Source organism: Carassius carassius, chromosome 31 (assembly GCF_963082965.1).
Source record: "Carassius carassius chromosome 31, fCarCar2.1, whole genome shotgun sequence".
NCBI classification, from domain to species: domain Eukaryota; kingdom Metazoa; phylum Chordata; class Actinopteri; order Cypriniformes; family Cyprinidae; genus Carassius; species Carassius carassius.
The window spans coordinates 25,611,288-25,634,540 of NC_081785.1; the positions used below are offsets into that span (position 1 = coordinate 25,611,288).

At 38.7% G+C, this 23,253-nt stretch overlaps 1 protein-coding gene across 1 annotated transcript in view; it reads right to left on the bottom strand.

Moving 5' to 3' along the window:
• The window catches only part of LOC132111952 (SR-related and CTD-associated factor 8-like), an 88,560-nt gene that overhangs the window by 64,361 nt on the left and 946 nt on the right, over positions 1–23,253 (bottom strand). The window contains 1 exon segment of the mRNA XM_059519554.1: positions 22,342–22,425. Coding sequence (XP_059375537.1) covers positions 22,342–22,425 — 84 coding nt within the window.

The following is a 23,253-nucleotide window of genomic DNA, read 5'->3' on the forward strand; positions in this document are numbered from 1 at the left end:
CAAAAAGCAGGGGTGAGAGTGGGCACCCCTGTCTAGTGCCTCTATGCAATGCGAATTGTGAAGACTTATCAAAATTGGTGAGCACCGAAGCCCTAGGTTTGGCATAAAGCATTTTCACCCAGCAGGAGAACGAGTCTCCTAGATCAAATTCCTGGAGCACTGCAATAATATAACTCCATTCAATTTGGTCGAACGCCTTTTCGGCATCCAGAGATAAGATGGCGACATTTGAAGCAGAATCTTGTTTTGAGTATAAAATGTTCATTAAGCGTCTCACATTAAAGAAGGAAAAGCGCCCAGGGATGAAACCGGTCTGATCAGGATGAATAATTTTTGCTATACATTTATTTAATCTGTTTGCAAGCATCTTAGTAAAAATTTTCAGATCTGAATTTAGAAGGGCTATGGGACGATATGATGCTGGATCTGTTTCATCTTTTCCTTTTTTAAGAATTAGGGAAATATTTGCGTCGTACATTGACTGTGGAAATTCCTGATCATCAATAGAATGATTAAATAATCTGAGCATCAGAGGAGCAAGTTTTTGTGCATATTTCTTATAAAATTCAATTCCGAAGCCGTCAGGTCCGGCAGCCTTACCATTGGGAAAAGATGCAATGGCTTCGAGTATTTCATTTAATGTTATCTTTGCATTAAGGGCGTCTCGATCTGCTTCATCTAACTTGGGGAGATGTAGTGAATGAAGAAAGTGGGAAAGGGTTGTAGGAACAGTGGGGGATCGAGATTCATACAAAGCCTCATAAAATTCCTTAAAACATTTGTTGATGTCACTGGGGTTTGTTGTTAGGGTTCTATCCTTTTTCCTAATTTGGTGAATAGCTCTATTAGCTTGAATACTTCTTAATTGACGCGCGAGCAGCCTATCTGGTTTGTCTCCTAGCTCAAATTGCTTTTGCTTTATTTTTAATAGCATATTACTAATTTACTTGGAAAAAATTGTATTATACTCTAATTTTAATGCTGCAATCTCTTTAAGAACCTCAGGATCTGCTGAGTCTACATGTAAATGTTCAAGTTGATTAATACGGGCTTCAATTACTGACAGGCATTTTTGTCTTTGTTTTTTTAGGCTGGATTCATATGAAATTATGTATCCCCTTAATACCGCCTTAAGTGACTCCCACAGTGTTGAATCAGATACTTCCCCTGTATCGTTAAACATAAGATACTCATCTAACCTTTCTGTTACACGTTGGGAAAAATGAGAATCAAAGAGTAATGTAGGATTAAATCGCCAGCTGTAACTGTGCTTAATTTCAAAAAGGTCAAGAGAAATGGTCACTGCAGAGTGGTCCGAGATTATTCTGTTGTGATGCATAATTGCAGTTACACATGAGGCAACCTTGAAGTCGGCCAGGAAAAAATCTATTCTGGAGTATGAGCTATGAACATTAGAGAAAAACGTATATTGTGTATCAGTTGGGTGGTTCAGCCTCCAAATATCAACTAAATCATATGAGTTAATTAATTCATTTAAGGTGGAAGTGGAGTTGGGCAAATGACTCACAGAACGGGCAGGAGTCCTGTCCAGAGTGGGATCTAGAACCAGATTAAAGTCACCACCAATTATTAAATGTGTGTTAGACAAGTTGGGGAGGAGATTAAAAACTTTACGGAAAAAGGATGGGTCGTCATAATTTGGTCCATATAGATTCAATAGTGTAATATGTACAGAAAAAATTAAACCCGAGACTATCACATATCGACCATTTGGATCACTAATGGTGGATATATGCTTAAAAGGTATTGTTCTGCGGAACAGAATGGCCACTCCTCTAGCCCTGCATGAAAAGGTAGACTGGAACACCTGCGAAACCCAGTTACACCTAAGCAGTCTTTGTTCGTTATGCTTGATATGTGTCTCTTGCAAGAATATGATATCAGCAGAAATTGACTTCAAATAAGAGAAGACTTTGAACCTTTTAACCCGGTTATTAATGCCTCGTACATTCCAGCTGGCTAAGGTAACATTACAATTTAAGGATTGCATATTATATGGCAGTACAATTGAGCTTCAATTTTAAGATAACTGTATGGAACTGGAGTTATTACAGAAAACAGGACAAAACATATAACACTTAACACACACTCGTGAAAAAAGAGAACCCCCAGCGCCCTCCCCCCCTCCCTCTCTTTCATCCGCTTCCCCAAACGAAGTGGAATACAAAATACAAACCCCATATGAACCGTGGAGCTACAAGGCTTCCTAAGGAGCAATAAGGACACTTATCAGCAGCAATAAACTTAACCGTCGAAGAGAAAAAAATACAAATAAAAAACAAACGGCTCCTCCTCTACCCTTGATGCATAAAATTAACAAAACTAGTGATTTTGAACATTAGCATGAAGCCAACAGCATTACCGAACATAGCAACATAATATAGCAAAATACCGGAGCCATAATCCCTTAAAAGGATACTTTCAATGTAGTCAAAAGTCTTGGTTATACTAGTGAGCGCGGGCGCGCGCATCCGAGGAAGTCACCGGCTTCCCACATCCAAGAGCCCGGGTCACCGCTCAGTATAGCGGCTGATAAACAAGACCATACTCACAGGCTTGACGCACTTAGAAAAATTGAGAAAATTGTCAAGTGTACATGCGTAGGAAGAAGTCAAGAAGCTGTGATAATTGAATTGGCAAATGCTTCGGCGTCCTCGACTGAATTGAAGATTCTCTTTTCCAATCCCTGAGTGACAATCAGACGTGCGGGGAACAGTAGTCCATATCTGACACCAGCCTCCTTCAACTTCTTCTTAACTCCGTCAAAGTTTCGGCGCTGCGACAAAACCTCCGCTGTCAAATCAGGATATATAGAGATCCGAGTACCCTCAAACTGTAGAGGTGACTGTTGTCTGGACAACCTCAGGATTAATTCTTTCACTGGGTAATGGTGGATTCTTGCTATTAGCATCCGGGGGCGCCCACCTTTGGCTGGCAGGGGTCCAATGCGATGTGCGCGATCCACCTTTACTCCAGATGGGAAATTTTGGTCTCCCAGGATGGCCGGTATCAGCTTCTCCACAAATTCCGTTGGGCGACCATTTTCCACTTTCTCTTGTAGCCCCGCAATTTTAATATTTTGCCGACGGGAGCGGCCTGGATTTAATTGGATTTAATTGGCGGCAACAATATCCTTGCAGAGAGCCTCCAACTCGGAAATGCGACTGTCATTCTCGACTCTCGCGCCCTCGAGATCGGAGATACGGGAGTTAGTTTCGGTAAGCGATGCCTGCATTTGCGACAAGGTATTTTCGATGGAGTTAAATCTGTCGTTCATCGACTTATCCATAGCTTGGATAGACGCTTGGATTGCTGCCAAAATTGGGATAAGGCCGCAGTCTCGTCGTTGACAGTAGCACTAGCCGCTTGTTCAGCCAGTGTTTGCTTCTCCATTGACTGTTCGTCTACATTGGCCGATTGGTCACATTTCTTAGTTTTAGGTTTCGTCATCTTGACTTCAGGCTTCAAATGATATTGTTTTGTTTTGATTATGATTAAATGAAACTAGTTTTTTCGAGGTTAATGCTGGAGCTCCTCACAACTATGTCTACTCCATTCGGTGCTCTCGACCGCCCCCCGCTGATGTTTTTTTTTGAGAGAAGTGGCTTCTTTGCTGCCCTTCTTGACACCAGGCCATCTTCCAAAAGTCTTGGCCTCACTGTGCGTGCAGATGCGCTCACACCTGCCTGCTGCCATTCCTGAGCAAGCTCTGCACTGGTGGCACTCCGATCCCACAGCTGAATCCTCTTTAGGAGACGATCCTGGCGCTTGCTGGATTTTCTTGGACACCCTGAAGCCTTCTTTACAAGAATTGAACCTCTTTCCTTGAAGTTCTTGATGATCCTATAAATTGTTGATTTAGGTGCAATCTTAGTAGCCACAATATCCTTGCCTGTGAAGCCATTTTTATGCAACGCAATGATGGCTGCATGCGTTTCTTTGCAGGTCAGCATGGTTAACAATAGAAGAACAATGATTTCAAGCATCACCCTCCTTTTAACAAGTCTGCCATTCTAACCCAATCAGCCTGACATAATGATCTCCAGCCTTGTGCTCGTCAACATTCTCACCTGAGTTAACAAGACGATTACTGAAATGATCTCAGCAGGTCCTTTAATGACAGCAATGAAATGCAGTGGAAGTTGACTGAATGAATGGTTCTTGACATAATATAAGTGCAAACAGACAGACAGACAGACACACAGAGATTCCTGCCTTTATTAGAGAGAAGAGTATGTTCAGCCCCTCCCTCCGAAGCTTTGAATATTCGGTGTTGATTACTATTGAAGCTTCAAAGCTCAAAAAATGGTAGTGGGACCAGCCCTAGTTTTTTTTTTTTTTTTTTTGTATATTTGTTCTTATTTTTTAATAACAATGATAAAATAATGACAAAGGTTATCTTTGGCCAACTTAACCATATTCAGTGACCAAATAGAACTGCATTGATGTTTACTTGGAACTTAAAGTGGACTCAAACCTCTTTTTTACTTGTGAGTTTCTCAGTCCACATCACTTTCACCCTACTTTCTTAGGAAGCGGAACAATTTGAATTTCTGAATAGGACTACTGCAATACAATGCACTGTAAAAAAGCATAAGTATATAATTTTTTACTTTACAGTAGATTTTAAAATTTCAACACTTGTCTTAATTTCTTCACTTACAAGAGTTAAAACCTTGCAATGGTGAAAAACAGCTGGAAGATCTTTACATTTCTGTCATAACAGATTTACAAACATTTCTCATTGCAAATCAAGTGAAATGCTGAAATCATCTGTTATCATCTGCTGTCGTCAAAAAAGTTTGAAATTACAAGAATATACGAATCATAATTGGCACACAAAATTTCCAAATTCATGTTAAACTCGCAGCACAATCTCAGATGGCGTTTGCTGTATTTACTATGAACTGATCTACTCTCTGAACCAGCGGATCATGACCAGCACGAGCACACAGCCATGCTTCATTCTGAAACACAAAGCGCAACAGACTATATATTTATACCGTATTTTCCGGACTATAAGTCACACTTTTTTTCATAGTTTGGCTGGTCCTGCGACTTATAGTCAGGTGTGACTTATTTATCAAAATTAATTTGACATGAACCAAGAGAAATGAACTAACAGAAAACATTTCCACCTACAGTCGCGAGAGGGCACTCTATGCTGCCAGAGATGCTGCTCAGTGCTCCTGTAGTCTACAATGAGCAGCATAGAGCGCCCTCTTGCGGCTGTAGACGGTAATGTTTTCTCTTGGTTCTTGGATCTAAATAAATGCGACTTATAGTCGAGTGCGACTTATATATGTTTTTTTCCTCGTCATGACGTATTTTTGGACTGATGCGACTTATACTCAGGTGCGACTTATAGTCCGAAAAATACGGTACTTACTACATATTTAAATCGCAGCCTTTTGTGATTTGATAATTCACTTCTTTCACACTTACTGCACTTGCAACATCAAATACAAACAAAATTATGGCAAATAGCCTGTCTCGGTGAATATTAAGGTAAATGCAGTTAATGTAGTAAGGTTATGTCTTAAGTAGGGGTGGGTACTGAAACAATTCCATAATTCAATTCGATTTCGATTCACAAACTTGCAATTTAATTTTATTTGATATATGTGAAAAACACTGATACATTATATTTGTGATTTTATCTATATCAGCCAGGATTGGCATTTAAATTAATCAACATCTGATATCAATTTTGATGTGCAATCCGATACAGACACTACTGTACATTTAAATTTTTTCCAAGAAAAAAAATATCTTTCACAGCTATTGCTGTAAATTATACACTAAACCTAGTCAGTTATCACATTACTATATTGAAGTGATTTGTAAACAAACATTTAAACTGCACATAAAGGCAGTTTTTGTAATAATTTATTACATGAAACAAAAGTATTATAATAACATTTTGATAACAGAATTATGTTTCTATTCCAGTTTGATGTTTTAATTATGAACATTTAAATAGTGAATGTCTTGTTTTCATGATAGATTTATTCAAATATACATTAAATAATGAAGAACAGGTTAAGTAAAAATATAATTAATAGGCTATGTAATATAGAGCATATAGTTAAATAGCTCCTTTCTAGAGTTAATTTTTCTAGTTAACTATAAAGCTTATGGACATTGAATGTCTTTCCTGAGGTGAATGTGAAATTAAGTGACATTGTTTTCAAGCCGTTTCATTGACATCTTTCTGTGGTTAAAACAGTTAGTAAAGAAATTGTATGTGCATCCGTATAGGCTATATAATAGACTATTTATACTTGTCATAAAATTTAAACATTTAACCACTGTAGCACAAATATTTGAATATACAGCTCTGATTAATGCTATAAATATATAAAATGACTAAAGAATCATAACATGGCATAATTCACTCGTCTTGCGACGATACATTTTTCTAAAAACTTGCAGACCCCATACACTAGTTAAAAAAACAAAAGAAATGAAATTTACACACAAATAAGACCAAATCAAGAAACAAAACATTTGAATGTAGAATGGTTTAGTACTTGCCTAACACATGCCCTGATAATATCAGTTTTCAATATTAGGCCTTGTTTACACTGCCAGGTAAATGTGACCCAATTCCGATTTTTTGCTTATATGTGACACAGATCGGATCTGTTTAATGAGTGTAAACAGGAAAAAAAACGCATGCATTCGGATATTTAGAGATCGGTTTCAGGCCTCATTCAAATGTGGAAAATTGGATATAAATTAAACTGGATATAAATCAGATATGTGCCAATGCGACTCATGTAAACAGGCAGATCGGATTTTCTGAGGCATTGCATTCTGTACGTCATTACTTCACCATGGTTTAACGACATCATATGTGACCCGTGCTGGCAAAATGACAGTAAATTTGAATGGGCTATTTTTGGCTACAGGCAAAAAAATAAAGAAATACATTGTACTTTTTGTCCGCTCGCTTCTTGCGCTGACTGTCATCCGAAGTGCGTGTATTAGGGGTGTAACGGTACGCAAAAATCACGGTTCGGTACCTACCTCGTATTTTAAAGTCACGGTTCGGTTCATTTTCGGTACAGTAAGGGAAAGAAAAGCAAACATTAAACTGCAGGTTGTTTATTACTATACACTTTTTTTTAAATACTTTTTAATAAAATAAATATAAAATAAAAAAAGAATAAGAAATAAAATACTGCTGCAAAGTTCTGCTGTAGGTGACGGAGACCGCCGACAGACCAGGCTCTTTCTTGTCTTCATGACAACAATATCTATACTTCATGTTGAGCATAAATATAAAGCATACTGATAAAGGACACCGTCAACAGTATTGACGGCAAAAAAAGACTATGTTTGACAGGTGCAATATTTGAAAATCGATAATTATTTATTTTTAAAATTACATTTATATCTGAATTTATGTCAACCTATAGACTTTCAAACATCAAAGTGTCATGAATTAATATGTATTTGTGTACAAAATGACATATAAACATATTTTCCTATTCTATTTTGCCTGGAAACGCTTCCAACACGCTTGCGTGTTGCGTGACAAATAGGCGTCGATTCTATTTCTAGCATGCACGCGTTTTCCGCGCGTCTCACGCAGGCAGTCTGCAAGCTCTAACCTGTTAACATGGGAGCCGAATTAAAAACGGACACGCCACGCGGCTGAGACGCTTGCGCCACGCATCCAGTGTGTCGCCGGCCTTAGAATCAGCTGCAGGGCGGGATTTGCGCTGAACGCGGAGACTTTCGCCACTTAATATGTTCGTTTGGAAACACGAAAATGTACTTATGTTCTGCATACAAAATACTGCATTCCGTCATTCGGTACACACGTGCACCGTACCGAAAGCCCTGTACCGAAACGGTCCGGTACGAATACACGTACCGTTACACCCCTAGCGTGTATATAACGGTGCTTCTGACGGCACGCAATCCCAATAAATACACAGACATACTGAATTACAGTATTTCAGAATTCACACAAACATAATCTGCTCTGTCTTAAGGGAACACTTAGGGAACTGTTGGGGGAAAACATCTGATGTGTAACATTATATTAGATCCATGTATTACAGTATAGGACGTCTGTATTATTATCATAATGTTAATCTAACAATAAAAGAAAAGAGGGCATCACTCGCTGCACTTCACTGAACTGCTTTTTTAGTTTTAATAATCAATTTGTAATGAATACACAAGTTATGTTTTCATTTGATTGTTTTTCGTACATGAATGCTTTAGTTTAGATATAAAATGATAAATGTAATGCATTTTTTGTTTCTTTCTAGGCTACTTTAATTTAGATTTTTTTATCTGTTTTTATAATAGCAAAGATAAAATAAAAAATAGCTGTATTGTGATTATTAATATAGTAATTAATAATAAGAAAAGACGGAGGACTTCAAATGGGTGACTTTTTTCTTTTTGTTAATTGCACATTGTGAATCATTTTGTCAACACAAGTCACATTATTCTCATGAGGAAGCACATGTGGAGGCGGTAAATGACAACAACGCATGCACGAGGTTTCAGATGGTATGGCAAGTGTAAACACATGAATCAGATATGGGTCACAATTGAAAGAACATGTAAACAAACAGCCAAAAAACATTGGATATAGGCAACAAATCAGAATTGGGCATCAAGACCTGCAGTGTAAACGAGGCCTTAGACTGATACAGAAAATTTAAATCAGATGTTGATTAATTGAATTGCCAATCCTGGCTGATATAGATAAAATCACAAATATAATGCATCACAAACAGAACAAGTTTTTCACATACTAAAAAAGAGGTAATTCTTTAAAGTTGATTTTCATGATGACAACCAACACACCTTTCTCAAAGACATGCCATGCACAAAAACTACATCTCTCACTTGGCTAAATGCAAACTAACAGCCTAAACCATCTAAAACCGAAGTGTCAAATCTCGCAACAAACTCAAGTTAAAAGTACTTTCCAGACAAACTTGCTACACACAAGTTGTCAACACCAAGACGATATGCTAAGATTTACAGCAGCGGGGATAAAACGAAGCACTGCCATTCAAAACTCAAACTTCATTAGTACACACCCGCAGTTACTAAATACAGTTGTGATGTGACATCACTGAAGCAGTGAACCCTGGGGACCTTAAGGGCCCCAATATACTTTTGCCTGTATTAAAAGAGGGTTTTGAGTCATGTCTTATGCGGCTTCTCCTCCTTTTGAAACAGCCCATCTCCTACCTAAGCTGGTTAGGGGTTCCCTTATCTCTTTGAAACTCTCTCTCGCCCCATCCTCCTGCTTCACTTTCAGTGCTTTGAGGGAGCTGGGAGAGCTGCTGAGGGAAGGGGAAAGAGGTGTTATTCACAGAAAAACAAACAAGACATTAGGAGTTCAATATACCAAGTATGAAACAACGGCAATGTCCCAGAAACACCAACACAATCCGTGATAAGTGACAAAGATAATAACGGATACAAATTGACCTGTAATCAGCTTTTGCCATGATTTATACAAAGAATGAGTGAAAAACATAAATAGAACATTGTAAATAAAAGTACTTGAGTGGTCCATTATATTTGGCAAATTACATTATCCAAAACAGTTACTCTTATAGTTACTTTAGAAATCTGACATCTGATTGGTTTCAAGTGTGTATATATATATATATATCAGGGCTCCAAACAAAAAAATCGAGTAAGGAGCCATTGGCTCCTATAAGAAAAAACTTAGGTGCCAAATGATTTTTTTAGGTGCCACAGAATAAGCATGTTTTAAGCGTTTTATTTAAATTATTTATTTTACATTTTAACTTTTTAATCATACTGACGTGTTTATGTCTCATCTTTTCTTGACTTTATCAGCATTTTAATCCATCTTCTAGATGACCTGGGAATGAAGGTTTACTTAAAGTGGGAGCTAAATGTCTTTTCCAACTTGAAACATACAGTCATGCTTTGTTTATTACACAAAATCTGTACCAATATCATGGACCATAAGCATCACTTGGCCCCTGAGTATAGTTTGGGGTCCTCCTCAATGCATCCTGTAAATGTTGTCATACTCTCTTAAAAAAAAGTGCATCATGATACCATAGAAGAACCTTTTTTCCTGTCTAAATGGTTTCATAAAGAACCTTTAACATTTGAAGACAATAACAGATTATGAAAAGGTCAGAAAGAGATTGTTCTTCAAAGAGCCTTTGACTGAATGGTTCTTTGTGGAAACAAAATTGTTCTGTGAAGAACCTTTTAAGCTCCTTTATTTTTAAGAGTGCATGTCTTTCACACTTTCAGTCTGTTTTTCTTAATTAGTAAAATTAAATTTTATAGGAGGAGTTGAATCATGTAGACAACAGGTTAAGTAAAAATATAAAAAATTCAATAGCTCATAAATATAGCAAAATGCTCCTCTTTATAGTTATTTTTCTAGCTGACTGATGAGCTTATGGACACCGATAGGTTACTGAGGTTAATATTACGTTGCAATGTTTACAAGCTTTACACGTTTTCCGCAGTTTGAAAGTGTTTTACTGTAGAATCTCTTATAAAATAGCCTACCATTTGATGTTAATTCATGTTCATTATGTACTCTAGTAGTAAAGAGCAAGGTATGATAGGTTCACGTGCTGCTTGAACTGAGGCACTACTCGCGATCGCGCCTGCCGCATTAGGGGCCGTTCACATGTCGCGTCTTCTGCGCGCTCAAGTTCGTTATTTCAAATGTAGGCGCGCGGTATGCGTGCGTGCTAATAATGGAAGCGACGCACTCGTTTTTTTCCAGGCGCGCCCACACCACATCGAGTTAAAAACATCTCAACTTTTCATAATCCCGCTAGCGCACCGCAGGTCATGTGACAAGAACCAACCAATCAGCTTCATCCTTTCCAGTACCAACGTTGAAAGCTCAGCCAAGATGAAGGAACAGCTGATCATAGCTGTATATGGATTGCCATTTTTAAATAAATTTAGTAGACAGAGCTACTGCAAGCGATTTTTAGTGCTGCAAATCCATTTATTCTTTGCTGAAATTTACGCGTCTTCATGGAGAGAGCAGGTCATGGTTGATTAGCAACGGCAGACGCCTCAGGAGCGCAAGAGCCCGAAGGCTTTTGGAAAAAAATCAGAAAGCGGCGCGCCTAGTGTCTTCCACGCGTTTTTAGGCGCGATATGTGAACGGCCCCTTAAAGAGCACCAAAACTGAATTTATTGTTTGAATTTTGTTATGAATTTGGAATAATTTTAAAGCTGATACTTTGTAAATTATCAAGTAACAAAGCACAAAGCTTTTTGCGATTACTGGACGCCAAGTGCACTTCAAATAATGAAGTTCATGCATTAACAGAACACAGCATGGACTAAGATCTTGTTAAGAAGAAGCCTTATGATTATAAATGAGAACTGTTAACGATATTGCCAATATCCACACAGATGACAGCTTTACCTGTTGTAGTTTGTTCAAGTTATGAACGAAATAGACGCTGTTTTTCTGCACTTTCTCTTCAAGTCTCCATCATTTCTCTCTCTCGCGCGTTTATCAGGTGTGTGTCAGCGCTGCTGCGCGGCAGATGAGGACTGTTCGATGCGCATTATCTCAATGCGCGAACATAACAAAAGATGTGAATGCAAAACAATCAGGAAAAAAGGCATTACATGCAATTTTTTAAGAGATAGCATGTAAACACATAGGCCTAGTCGCGTAACCTCAGCAAAAACTTCACTCGCATTTTAATATTTATGGTCGCAAATGCGAGCGTTTTAGTCGCAGTTTGGAGCCCTGTATATATATATATATATATATATATATATATATAAATCAAAGGATTGTCTAGTTTTAGTCAATTAAAACTTTTAGCCATTACAGCATAAATGGTCAAACTGATAATCACAATTATTTTACACAAAATTATAAAAGTGATTTTGATCATGACTGTTGTCATTTGAGAAATGAAATCAGAAATTTTTGCACTTTCACCTATAAGCACACATGGTTTATTCTATCTCTAGTTTCCTGATTTATTACATTATAATAACCAAAAACTACATCACATGTAACAGTTCAACAAGTAAAACCCAAAAAGCTTATCTTTAAAGCCAAAACGTTTACATTTTGTAATATTAAGTCCAATAATTCCAAATTAAATTCATGTCCTTTTATTAAAACTACAAATAGACTTTGTGGCTTGCATTGTATCACAGAGGTTGTATAAGCGCATTCATTCAGCAACCTGAATCACAAACAGCTTAGTCGATATCCATGTTTGCATTTATTAGTTTGTTAATGGCAAATTGAGTCACAGCAAACAGTGGGAACGACCATGTGAAGGATCATGAATTGGCCGTAAGACTTTCATTTGAGCAAAAAAGACTGTGTGTGAATAGTTGGCAGGTTATAAAGAAAATGTGTCCATTTAAGGGGGATTTAAACTCTTGACATCTGACAACCCCAAGCTTGAAAACTTATGGAGGTCTATATTTGTTCTCTTTTTTATTTGTTTTATTTAAAAGGATATGGAGGCATTTTGAGTATAGAGTGACATTTTATTATTGCCTTTTTCATCAACGATATTGCATGTTGATATATAGTTAGTGTTTAATTATGTCAAGGTTGGAAAGTCATGGAAAAAAATGTCAATGAATATTTCTCGCCATAATATTAATTAAAATAAACAATAGTTTACTGTCACGCTGTCAGTCTCTGTTTCCCTGGGTGTCCACTAGTGGGCTCACTTCCCCTTAGGCACTTCACCATAGGCACTATAATTCCTCTAGTCTGGTCCTGTCTTCACAGTAATTGCACTCCAGTTAATTGCACCAGGTGAAGGCAATCTATTGTCATTAGCCTCCTTATAAATACCTGTCTTTCCCTGTTGTTTGTATGGAGTCCTTACCCTTTGATGTTCCAGTCTTCTCATTCCCCGAGATTCCTCATTTCTCATATTCTGAGTTCCCGTTCCGTTTCCTTTCCTTTCCTGTTCCCTTCCTTGTTTGTTTTGTTTGTTTGGACTGCATTCTGGTTTTGACCCTGGCTTTCCAGAGTTGAGTCAGGTTCTGGTTGACCCTCCAGAGTCGAGTCAGGTGTTCATGGATCCTCCAGAGTCAGGGTTAGTCACCGTCGACCTTCCAGAGTCAGGGTTAGTTACCGTTGACCCTCCAGAGTCAGGGCTAGTTTCTGTCGATCTTCCAGAGTCGAGTCAAATTCCAGTTGACTGTCCAGAGTCGAGTCACGTTCCAGTTGATTCCTCAGAATCAAGTCAGATTCCTGTTGACCTTCCAGAGTCGAGTCAGGTGCCCATTGACTTTCCAGAGTTGAGTCAGGTTCCGGTCGACCCTCCAGAGTCGATTCACGTTCCAGTTGATTCCCCAGAATCGAGTCAGATTCCTGTTGACCTTCCAGAGTCGAGTCAGGTGCCAATTGACTTTCCAGAGTTGAGTCAGGTTCCGGTTGACCCTCCAGAGTCGAGTCAGGTGCTCGTGGACCCTCCAGAGTCAGGGTTAGTCACCGTCGACCTTCCAGAGTCAGGGTTAGTCACCGTTGACCTTCCAGAGTCAGGGTTAGTCACCGTTGACCTTCCGGAGTCAGGGCTAGTTCCTGTTGACCCTCCAGAGTCGAGTCAGGTGCTCATGGACCCTCCAGAGTCGAGTCAGGTGCTCGTGGACCCTCCAGAGTCAGGGTTAGTCACCGTTGACCTTCCAGAGTCAGGGTCAGTCACCTTTGACCTTCCAGAGTCAGGACTAGTCACCATGGACTTTCCAGAGACAAGGCTAGTCACCGTTGACCTTTCAGAGTCAAGTCAAGTCACTGGTGATCTTCAAGGACAGAGTCAAGTCACTGGTGATCTTCAAGGACAGAGTCAAGTCACTGGTGATCTTCAAGGACAGAGTCAAGTCACCGGGGATCTTCATGAACAAATGCAAGTCACCGGGGATCTTCATGAACAAATGCAAGTCACCAATAATCTTCATGAGCAGAGTCAAGTCAGCACCAATCTTCTGGAATCCAGTAGAAACACCATAGGATTACCAGAGTTTCGTCCTCCCGTTGGTCTGGCCGCACGGATGTGGTGGTCTTCTGCTCCTCCCTGGGGCCCTTCGGCCTCGACCACATGGTGGTGGTGGTCTTCTGCTCCTCCCTGGGGGGCATCCGTCCTGACCACACGGAGGTGGTGGTCTTCTGCTCCGCCCTGACCACACGGTTGTGGTGGTCTTTTGCTCCGCCCTGGTGGGCGTCACGTGATGTCCTTTATGGACTTATGTTTTTGTTTTTTTCTGTCTGTTTCCTCCTTTGGACCTGGCCCTCCGTCCCTTCCCCTGATCCTCCACCGGTCCACCACCTTCCACCTTCCAAAACTCCCTGTTTTGTGTTGCATTTCTCTTGTCTCTGTCTCCCCATTTTACCTGGTTGTCTTGTCTCTGTCACCCCATTCTACCTGGTCCTTTTGTCTCTGTTTTACCATGTTATCTGGCCCTCCGTCCCTCCCCCTAGTCCTCCGCCGCTCCACCTCCCTCCTAGTCTCCTTTTCTGTTGGTTTTCCCTTGGTTTCAGGTGGAGCATCTGGCAGCTGCTCCGTGGAGGAGGGGGTAATGTCACACTGTCAGTCTCTGTTTCCCTGGGTGTCCACTAGTGGGCTCACTTCCCCTTAGGCACTTCACCATAGGCACTATAATTCCTCTAGTCTGGTCCTGTCTTCACAGTAATTGCACTCCAGTTAATTGCACCAGGTGCAGGCAATCTATTGTCATTAGCCTCCTTATAAATACCTGTCTTTCCCTGTTGTTTGTATGGAGTCCTTACCCTTCGATGTTCCAGTCTTCTCGTTCCCCGAGATTCCTCATTTCTCATATTCTGAGTTCCCGTTCCCTTTCCTTTCCTGTTCCCTTCCTTGTTTGTTTTGTTTGTTTGGACTGCATTCTGGTTTTGACCCTGGCATGTTTGACGACGATTTTTGGATTACCTCAAATAACCATACCAGCGATTGGATCTCTCGTCTCCCTGTGTTTCACTGGTGCACGAATCGTTATAGAAGGACTCCATCCAAAGAGATCCAGCGGTATGTCTGCTCCAATTTCCTCCCCAGCCATCAAGCGGGAGAGGAATGGATTTGAGGGTACTCGCCTGGTAGTGTTCCGTGGAACCAGGGGAGGTCGCTCAGGAGTGAGTAATCGAGAGGAGGTCCGGCAGCGATCTCCACTGTGGCCTCCCGTTGACCCGGGGTTCGGATGGGAGCCGCCGTTTCCCCATTATGGACATACCTCAAATAAACATACCAGCGATTGGATCTCTCGTCTCCCTGTGTTTCACTGGTGCACGAATCGTTACATTTACACCTGTTATTAATGTCTTAAATATGACCTCATTTAATTAAGACCCTTCCCTCTCATTATATAACACCCTAAATTACATTTGCAAGGAGGGCTAAGTGTTGCATGAATTACAATCGCTGATTTGGGCAAGGCAGTGTGATCACCAAATTTTTCTACTTTTATTAAACGCTGACCACTTGTGATCAGATCGAATGGTGGAAACAGGGCCTTTGACTGCATTCAATATCAGTGTGTAGAGCTGGAACAGCATATTTCTTACAAACACCTTTAGCTATAGGTTAACAAAGGGGAAAAAAGCACTGAAGCCATCCTTTATTATCTCACGTCACAATACACATAACTGCCACAGTGCTTGAAACTATATACACAAAAATCTTACATACAGTCTTCAAATCAACACCTTATATATCAGTTTATTGGCCAAAACAGCTATAATTGCTATTTTAGATGCTGTAAAAACTCGTTATAACCATTTTATAAATCTTAAGTACTGTTCAACACTTGATGCATCAGATATTCAAAACAATATTTTATGATCAAAAATAAGAAAAATAATTTACTATTACTATTAATATTATTGTTATTATTTAGTACTGCCCTGAATAAGCTGCATGACAGATATCAACATATATTGCCAAAAAACTGACCAAAAATAAATAAATAAAAACACACACTATTTGAGGGGTATCAGTCATACAGGATTCGTTTTTAGGATATGTGAATATAAATTAATTGTTCCTTCAGATGTTACCTACAATGTTTTTGGTCTTATATATTGAAATATATATTGAAATAATTTAAGTGGGTCTATGAGCTGTGCACTTGCCGACAAAGGTACTGATCCAATACAAAATATACTCACCTATGTATATGTAATTATGCAGAAAATATTAAACATGGACATATATCTTGTATTAGTATCAGAAATGTATTTCTAATTTGTTACTAAAGTGCTCTATTTAAATTCAAATTTCACCATGCATCATCTTGAAAATAAAGCTTCCTATCTTTAAGTCTGTACTGTATGTAATCAGCGTTATTTCTATGAATGATGTTATCATGTCCTGTCTGAGCAACATCCATGTCAGACACTTCAAGATTGCACAAATTCTATGGCGTTTGACTAGCATTAACATTTCCATAGGAGGAAAATTTTATCATGCATATTGTGACGAGTCAGCTGCCTCCTCCCTGATTGTCACCGGCACCCCGTCCTAAATCGCCGCCCTTCACCAGGCTCCCGACTGGAGTGGGTGTGTGAGAGGAGGGGCGCTGGATGAGTCAGGGCTGGCGGCGTGTGATGGGGCACACCTGAAGGAAATGGAGCCTTATCACCGCCGCTGTTTAAAAACCCAACGCGCCTCTCCTCGGGAGACCGAAGACCAGCGCCGTGACCAACGAGAGTGATGCGGCCGCTAGAGGAAGCCGCCGCCCCTCGCGCCCCGGACCGAAGAGGGGAGCGCGTGCGGCCACCGGACTCCGCCCCTTACCTGGACCCTTCCTCCATGAACACTGCCCGACCCACATGAACCCCACAGCACGACGAGGACACCAGATTCCCTGTTTATTTTGGACACTCTTCCCCTTTGGCCACCTTTATCCCCTGTTTTATTTGATTTTCTGTTAATAAAAGCCTCCCCGAGGCCTGACGCCACGCCCACTGTGTCTGTCTTGTGCTCCTCCCGCCACAATATGTTCATGTAATTATTCATTTTACCACCGTTAAATCATCAAAATGCATGCTGTTAAGGAAATTCTTTGGAAACATTTGCAGCACCTAGTCATTTGTAATATAAATGTTGAGGATTTGTCCGTCTGATGCAGGACATTTGCATTGTAAGAATGTAAAGGAATACTCCAGATATAAAAACACTGACTAGTTTGTATTCGGGTGTAAGAAAATATCGATACACATGAGTATCGTGATATTTAGTTTGATGATACTGTATTGATTCTCAAAAAAGGAATATCGATATTAGAGCAGGCCACTAATGTTAGCGTTAATATAGTTCGCTGCTAGTAATGGAGGATGAAATAATTGTCCCAGTTCCTGTCTGTGTACAAAGCTAAAGTGTGCCGTCATTTGGGCTTTTGTGGTAACGTCCACCACAGGAATGTGGCACAGGCGCCGCCTCGGTTCTACCGCGTCCTGTGGAAAGAGGCTCACGCAGGGTGCAGCAGGCAGTAGCGTCGCAGGGCGGCTGCAGCTTTCTCTCATTTTGGTGGCGGTGCTCGTGATGCGGTTTAGATGATTCCACTCGGATATATAGATTCAACATCTGTATTTATTTTATTGTTTTACAATTGTTTTGTTTTATTTAGGAATCCTGTAAGCACTTTATTTTTCATTTATATTAAGCATATGTAGTTATTTTGTTCAGATCAAAATGTTATAACATGGTATGTTACAATTGTAACCTTAACCTGTAAACCTTTAAAGCAGGGTCTAAAAATATATATGGTCTTTTTATAAAATACATTTTATTCATATTAAACATTTAGAATCCTGAAAGCACTATATATTTTTCCCTATTACTCATACTGCACAAAAAGTGTTTTGATAACATAGAAATGTCACAGGGACTGATTATTGCAAATGCAGAACCCAGTGTGTTCTGGTTAAACAATTTTCATTCATTTATTTATTGCTAAGGTTTGCATATGGCGGTCTTTTCTTAATGACAGCTTTTCTAAAAATATATCCTATTCCTAAAATAAGAAATATCCCAGTATATCGCCTTGCTAACAGTATCGCAATGTAACACAACATCATATCACAACCCCTGTATCGTGATACGTATCGTATCACAATTAGAGCTGAAACAACGAATCGATTTAATCGATTAAAATCGATTATTAAAATAGTTGTCAACTAATTTAGTCATCGATTCGTTGCTAAATAATTTATTTGCCGTAAGCGGCTTATTTCGTGCATATTTCAAATCTGCGGTGACCAAAGTGTGGCAGTAATGAGCCACCGGAGGATTTACTCAGCCAGTACAACAGGAGAAGTAGCGAATAGCCAATAGCTGGCCTCGTTTTATGTCACGTGCTTCCCGAACTGCGTCTGCAGCATTCAGCAGGATGTGGGAGTACTTTATTTTGAGCCTTCAAAAAAGAAGATTAACCTGTAAACTCTGCACTACTGAACTGTTTAAGGGACCGTTCACATATCGCGTCTTTTGCGCGCTCATGTCCGTTATTTCCAATGCAGGCGCGCAGTATGCGCGCTCATAATGGAAGCGACGCGGTCGCGACGCACCCGTTTTTCCAGGCGCGTGCGCACCGCATCGAGTTAAAAACATTTCAACTTTTCAGAATGCAGCAAGCGCACCGCGGGTCATGTGACAAGAACTAAATAATCAGCTTCATACTTTCCCGTAACAACGTTAAAAGCTCAGCCAAGATGAAGGAACAGCTGATCATAGCTGTATATGGATTCCCATTTTGAAATAAATTTAGTAGCAGAGCTACTGCAATCGATTTTTTGAGCTGCAAATCCATTTATCCTTTGCTGAAATTTCCGCGTCTTCTAGGAGAGAGCACGTCATGGTTGCTTAGCAAAGGCAGACGCCTCAGGGGCGCTTCTGCCCGAGCGTTTTGGAAAGAAGGAGAAAGCGGTGCGCCTAGCGTTTTCCACGCGTTTTTAGGCGCGATATGTGAACGGCCCCTAAGCCTTTTATTTGTGCAGATTCTCCAGTACAATGTTGTTTGCAAATGTTTAGTCGTAAAAGCTGATAACATTGCTTTTTAACAGTTAACATTTAAAGCTTTACAAACATGTTCTGTGATCAGTTTGTCGTTTACCAGTTCATAATTCAGTCGTGCAGCCTAATTATGACTGAATGAGAGAGGTAAATGTTTAAAGATATTTGAAATGCACTTTTTTTTCTAAGTATTCACTGCTCTTTTTCACACAGCAGGTTTTTTGTGTGTCCGTTTTTTCTGGACAACCTTCTGATGGATTTTACTTTAAATTGTGAGTTCCATTCAGGTTTCATGCCATTGGCACTTTATTCGAAGGATTGTTTACAATTTCACAGCATAAGCTATAAAGCTGTTTCCCAGTAAATAATAAAATACAACGCACTGCAATCTTATTCTGTTTTATCCTTATTCTTCGTGAAAATATGTTCTGAAAGATTCCTTAATAAGCTTTGTTCGGGATGTTAAACTACTTTAGGAGCTCTAAGGACTGCCATGGTGAAAACGTTATTTGAAATCTCCTTGTGAAATTTGCTAGAGTATGGGTCAGTGTTCTGATTGCAGAAGAGTTCGACAAAGGATTACTAACACATAATAAAACAACTCCAGGTATATTTGTGATGAGGATATGACAATGCAAAATTATTAAAATCTCTTAAAAATCTATGCTGAATTATAAAGACCCTTTATTAATAATTTACTTTGGGGGGAAAATGGAAAAAACTAAAATATAAGTACATAAACCGATTAATCGATTAATCGTAAAAATAATCGACAGATTAATCGATTATCAAAATAATCGTTAGTTGCAGCCCTAATCACAATGTTACTCACCCACTTCCCCCAACTTGTTTTTACAGAAATTAAGGGTTGTGTATTGGCAAGAATCCAATACACAGCCGTAGTTAGAACAGTTGCAAAGTTTGCTTTCAGTTTGTAATTGTAGCATCTGTTGCCTAAATAAACTTAGTAGTTTTAATTTCTGTAAAAAAACAAGTTGGGTGAAGTGGGTGAGTAACATTGTGTAAAATCGGTAAAACTGACTACTTTTTTTTTTTTTTTTTTTTTTTTTTTTACATTTCTGATAATTTATTAGACAGCTATTACGCAAAGACAGTGAACTAATGAAGTCCAAGAATGTGAGCTGCAGTGCGTCTGCATTCAGGCACTGGTGTTCTCAGTCCTGTCAAGTCCTGTTTTACACTGAACAGCCAAACAGAATGCCGATGCCAATGGCGGTAAATCTAAAAATATCAAATTTCGGCCTTCACTATGCAATAGTTACAACACAAGTCAGCTAATAAAATATAAATTTTTTTTCTTTGCAGTGGCGCAGCATTGTTTCACACGGGTATATCTGGACTAATTTCACATTGAAAAGTAAGAGATCAAGGCTAAGACGAATAGTGGGAAGCATGTTATGACCGTCAAAGACTGAAGTTTAGGGTGGCTTAGGATAAAGTTTACAAAATACCTAAGGACTTCCAGTTATGTAATAACAGTAATTCATCAAGTGCATGACATTTTACTGCTATATAATAACTGCTATCAGCATGTCACTATGTGATAAAATTCCAGTGACAAGCAATTTATCTATTCACACCAGACACAAAACGGCTACAATACACAACTAAATGAATCACAAATCACAGCCTATCAGATGAGTGTGCAGGCGGGCACTTTCTATCTGCAAGCACTATGTTTGTCTCATAATTTAAATGAAATAAGTACATCATCAAATTGATGCAACTTTTTCTGATTCTGTTTATCTTGAAATAAACTCAAAATACTTACAGAAGAAACACAGAAAGCACCCACCTCATTCAAAAAGAAAGAGCACTTACCAAAAATATTATTATGACTAAATTACATCACTCTTAGTACAATAAAATACTTTATTGTGCCATGGGGGCCAAACCCTAAGAAGCCCAAATACACAGCTGCATTTTAATAAAGGGCCACAGCAACAGTGTGGATAGACGTCAGTGTTACCCAACGAATTACTATTCACAGCCCCACAGCAAAATTATTTCAAAGGTTTGTGTGAAAAATCTAGAAGACTGATTTGATTAATTTGAATTAAAAAAAAAAAAAAAAAAGGTGTATACAAAAGTTGAAAAGTGTAGGAAGGTAATTTATGAAACTGTCTTTAGTGGTTGGACTAATATTTCTACCTGTGGTGGAAAGTTTCATGTGATTGAAATAAATCTAGTGTATGGTTAAGGCTATGAGTGGGAAAGGTAACTCTTTGTTTGACCGAAAAAAGAAAAGTACATCTCTAATGAAATGCTATTAAAAAAATACAAACTTTTTTTTTAAAGCTTTCTTTTTTAATATATCCTACATAATAAAAAAAAGGTTGCTCCATAGTTTTGAAGCAATGGGAGTTTAAAAATCAATTTTATTAACTTATAAAGCACATATAAGGCCTTAGATGTTAACTTTGACTGTTCTGAAGGAATAGACTCATTACAAACCTCTAAAAGTGTGCCAAGGTGGCATTTCATTTTTCATTACAGGTAAAGGACTTATATTTATACCCCACTTTATGTTATAAACCATATTACAGTTCACAAATATCTTTCCTTGTGTTAAGTGCAGAATGTCAACTAAATATGGTCATGCAGATATGAGTTAGGGAAAAAATCTCTCAACTGTATTAAAAAATTTAGGCAATCTGTCCAAAACAACTGACCAATTAAACTCTATGCTGAGTATCTATCAAGCAGTAAAAAAAAAAAAATGCTGTTGTTCTTTGCACAGCTTAAATCATTCTCTTTTGCCACAGCAGCATACTCTGTAACCATTTTTTTCAAACAAGCTTTGTTCATCTAATATGCATTTTAAACTACTGTAATAGGAAATAAGTGACAGACGTTCATCATACACCAACCAGATTGATCAAATTAGATCATAATGTGTCGGTGCTGATAGCCTTGTGGTTAGACCGACATGTTGCGCAACTATGTCTCCAGCAACCTGTGTTTGATTCCCAGCTGCAGCTCTCTGTGGTAATACAATCTACTAAATGTTCACCCTGATCAGTTGTGTGGCATCCCTTTAACAGGTCCAGTAACAGTGACATCTTTAATAATTATTATTTTATGGCAACTCATGTTTCTTTTTGTCTGACTCTGAACCCTCGCTTTGTCTTTTTGGAAATTAACAAATGATGCCATTCTTGTCTTGTGCACTGCTCAAGTCATAATTTAAAATGTTTTTGGGATAAATCTAAGACTACAACATTCCCATTAATGGGAATTTACAAACTGTTGTAATGTTATGTTACCTTGTTATCAAACTTACCTTTATAGCTTTAATTGCTGATTTTGTAATCTTGGTCATCTTTGCTTTGGAGATCGGTGGCTTGTATTCATTGAGTGAGTACAGCTGAAAAACAGAAAATATGGCAATTTAACCATCTTTATAATCCAAGTTATTAATTTATTCTAATCTGATCTGCTGAATGACTTTGTGTATTTACAATATATGTAAACTTGTCAGTAATTCACATTTTTAATAAAATAACAGTTAACAAGAAATACTGCAATCTTACGCATTAAAATCTCTAAGAACTGTCTACTTAAACTCACAAATCTTAAATATGATTTACACTGCTTAACATAAAAAGACATAAAATGTTTTTAAATTCCCATTTCAAATGCAAATAGCTATTTTAGCTACAATATATGATCTCAATTAACTAGCCTAATTCAAATTAAAAGTTAAGTCTATCATAAAACTGAGATTAAAGCAATTTACACTCTCAAAAATTTAGGTTTCAAAGGGGAAGTGGGAGTCTACACTGGGTCCCCCAAAACAACCTTTTAGTAAGCATCTCTTAAAAAGAAACATTTTTACTTTGAGCAAAGAATATATTAACCTAACCTTTTGTTCAATTGAAGGAATGTTCTTTATTGAGCTACTGATGTCAATAAAGCCTTTATAAGAGTGTAACGTAACTGTGTGATCACTAGCACGACTGAATGTCTGCTGCTGTTAGCAATCCAGTTGTTAAAAAAAAGGCCATGGCTCAAAGCCTATTACAATATTTTAGGGCATCACATTCCTTTCCCGGTGCTGCAGCATTCTTGTGCTGATTCTATCCGCGCCTGTGATCCCGAAAAACGTTGTAAACTTGGAACGGCCCTACGATGCCCTGAACGCTGTCTAGGTAACGTTAGACTGCTCACCACATGAATTATATGTTTATATTAT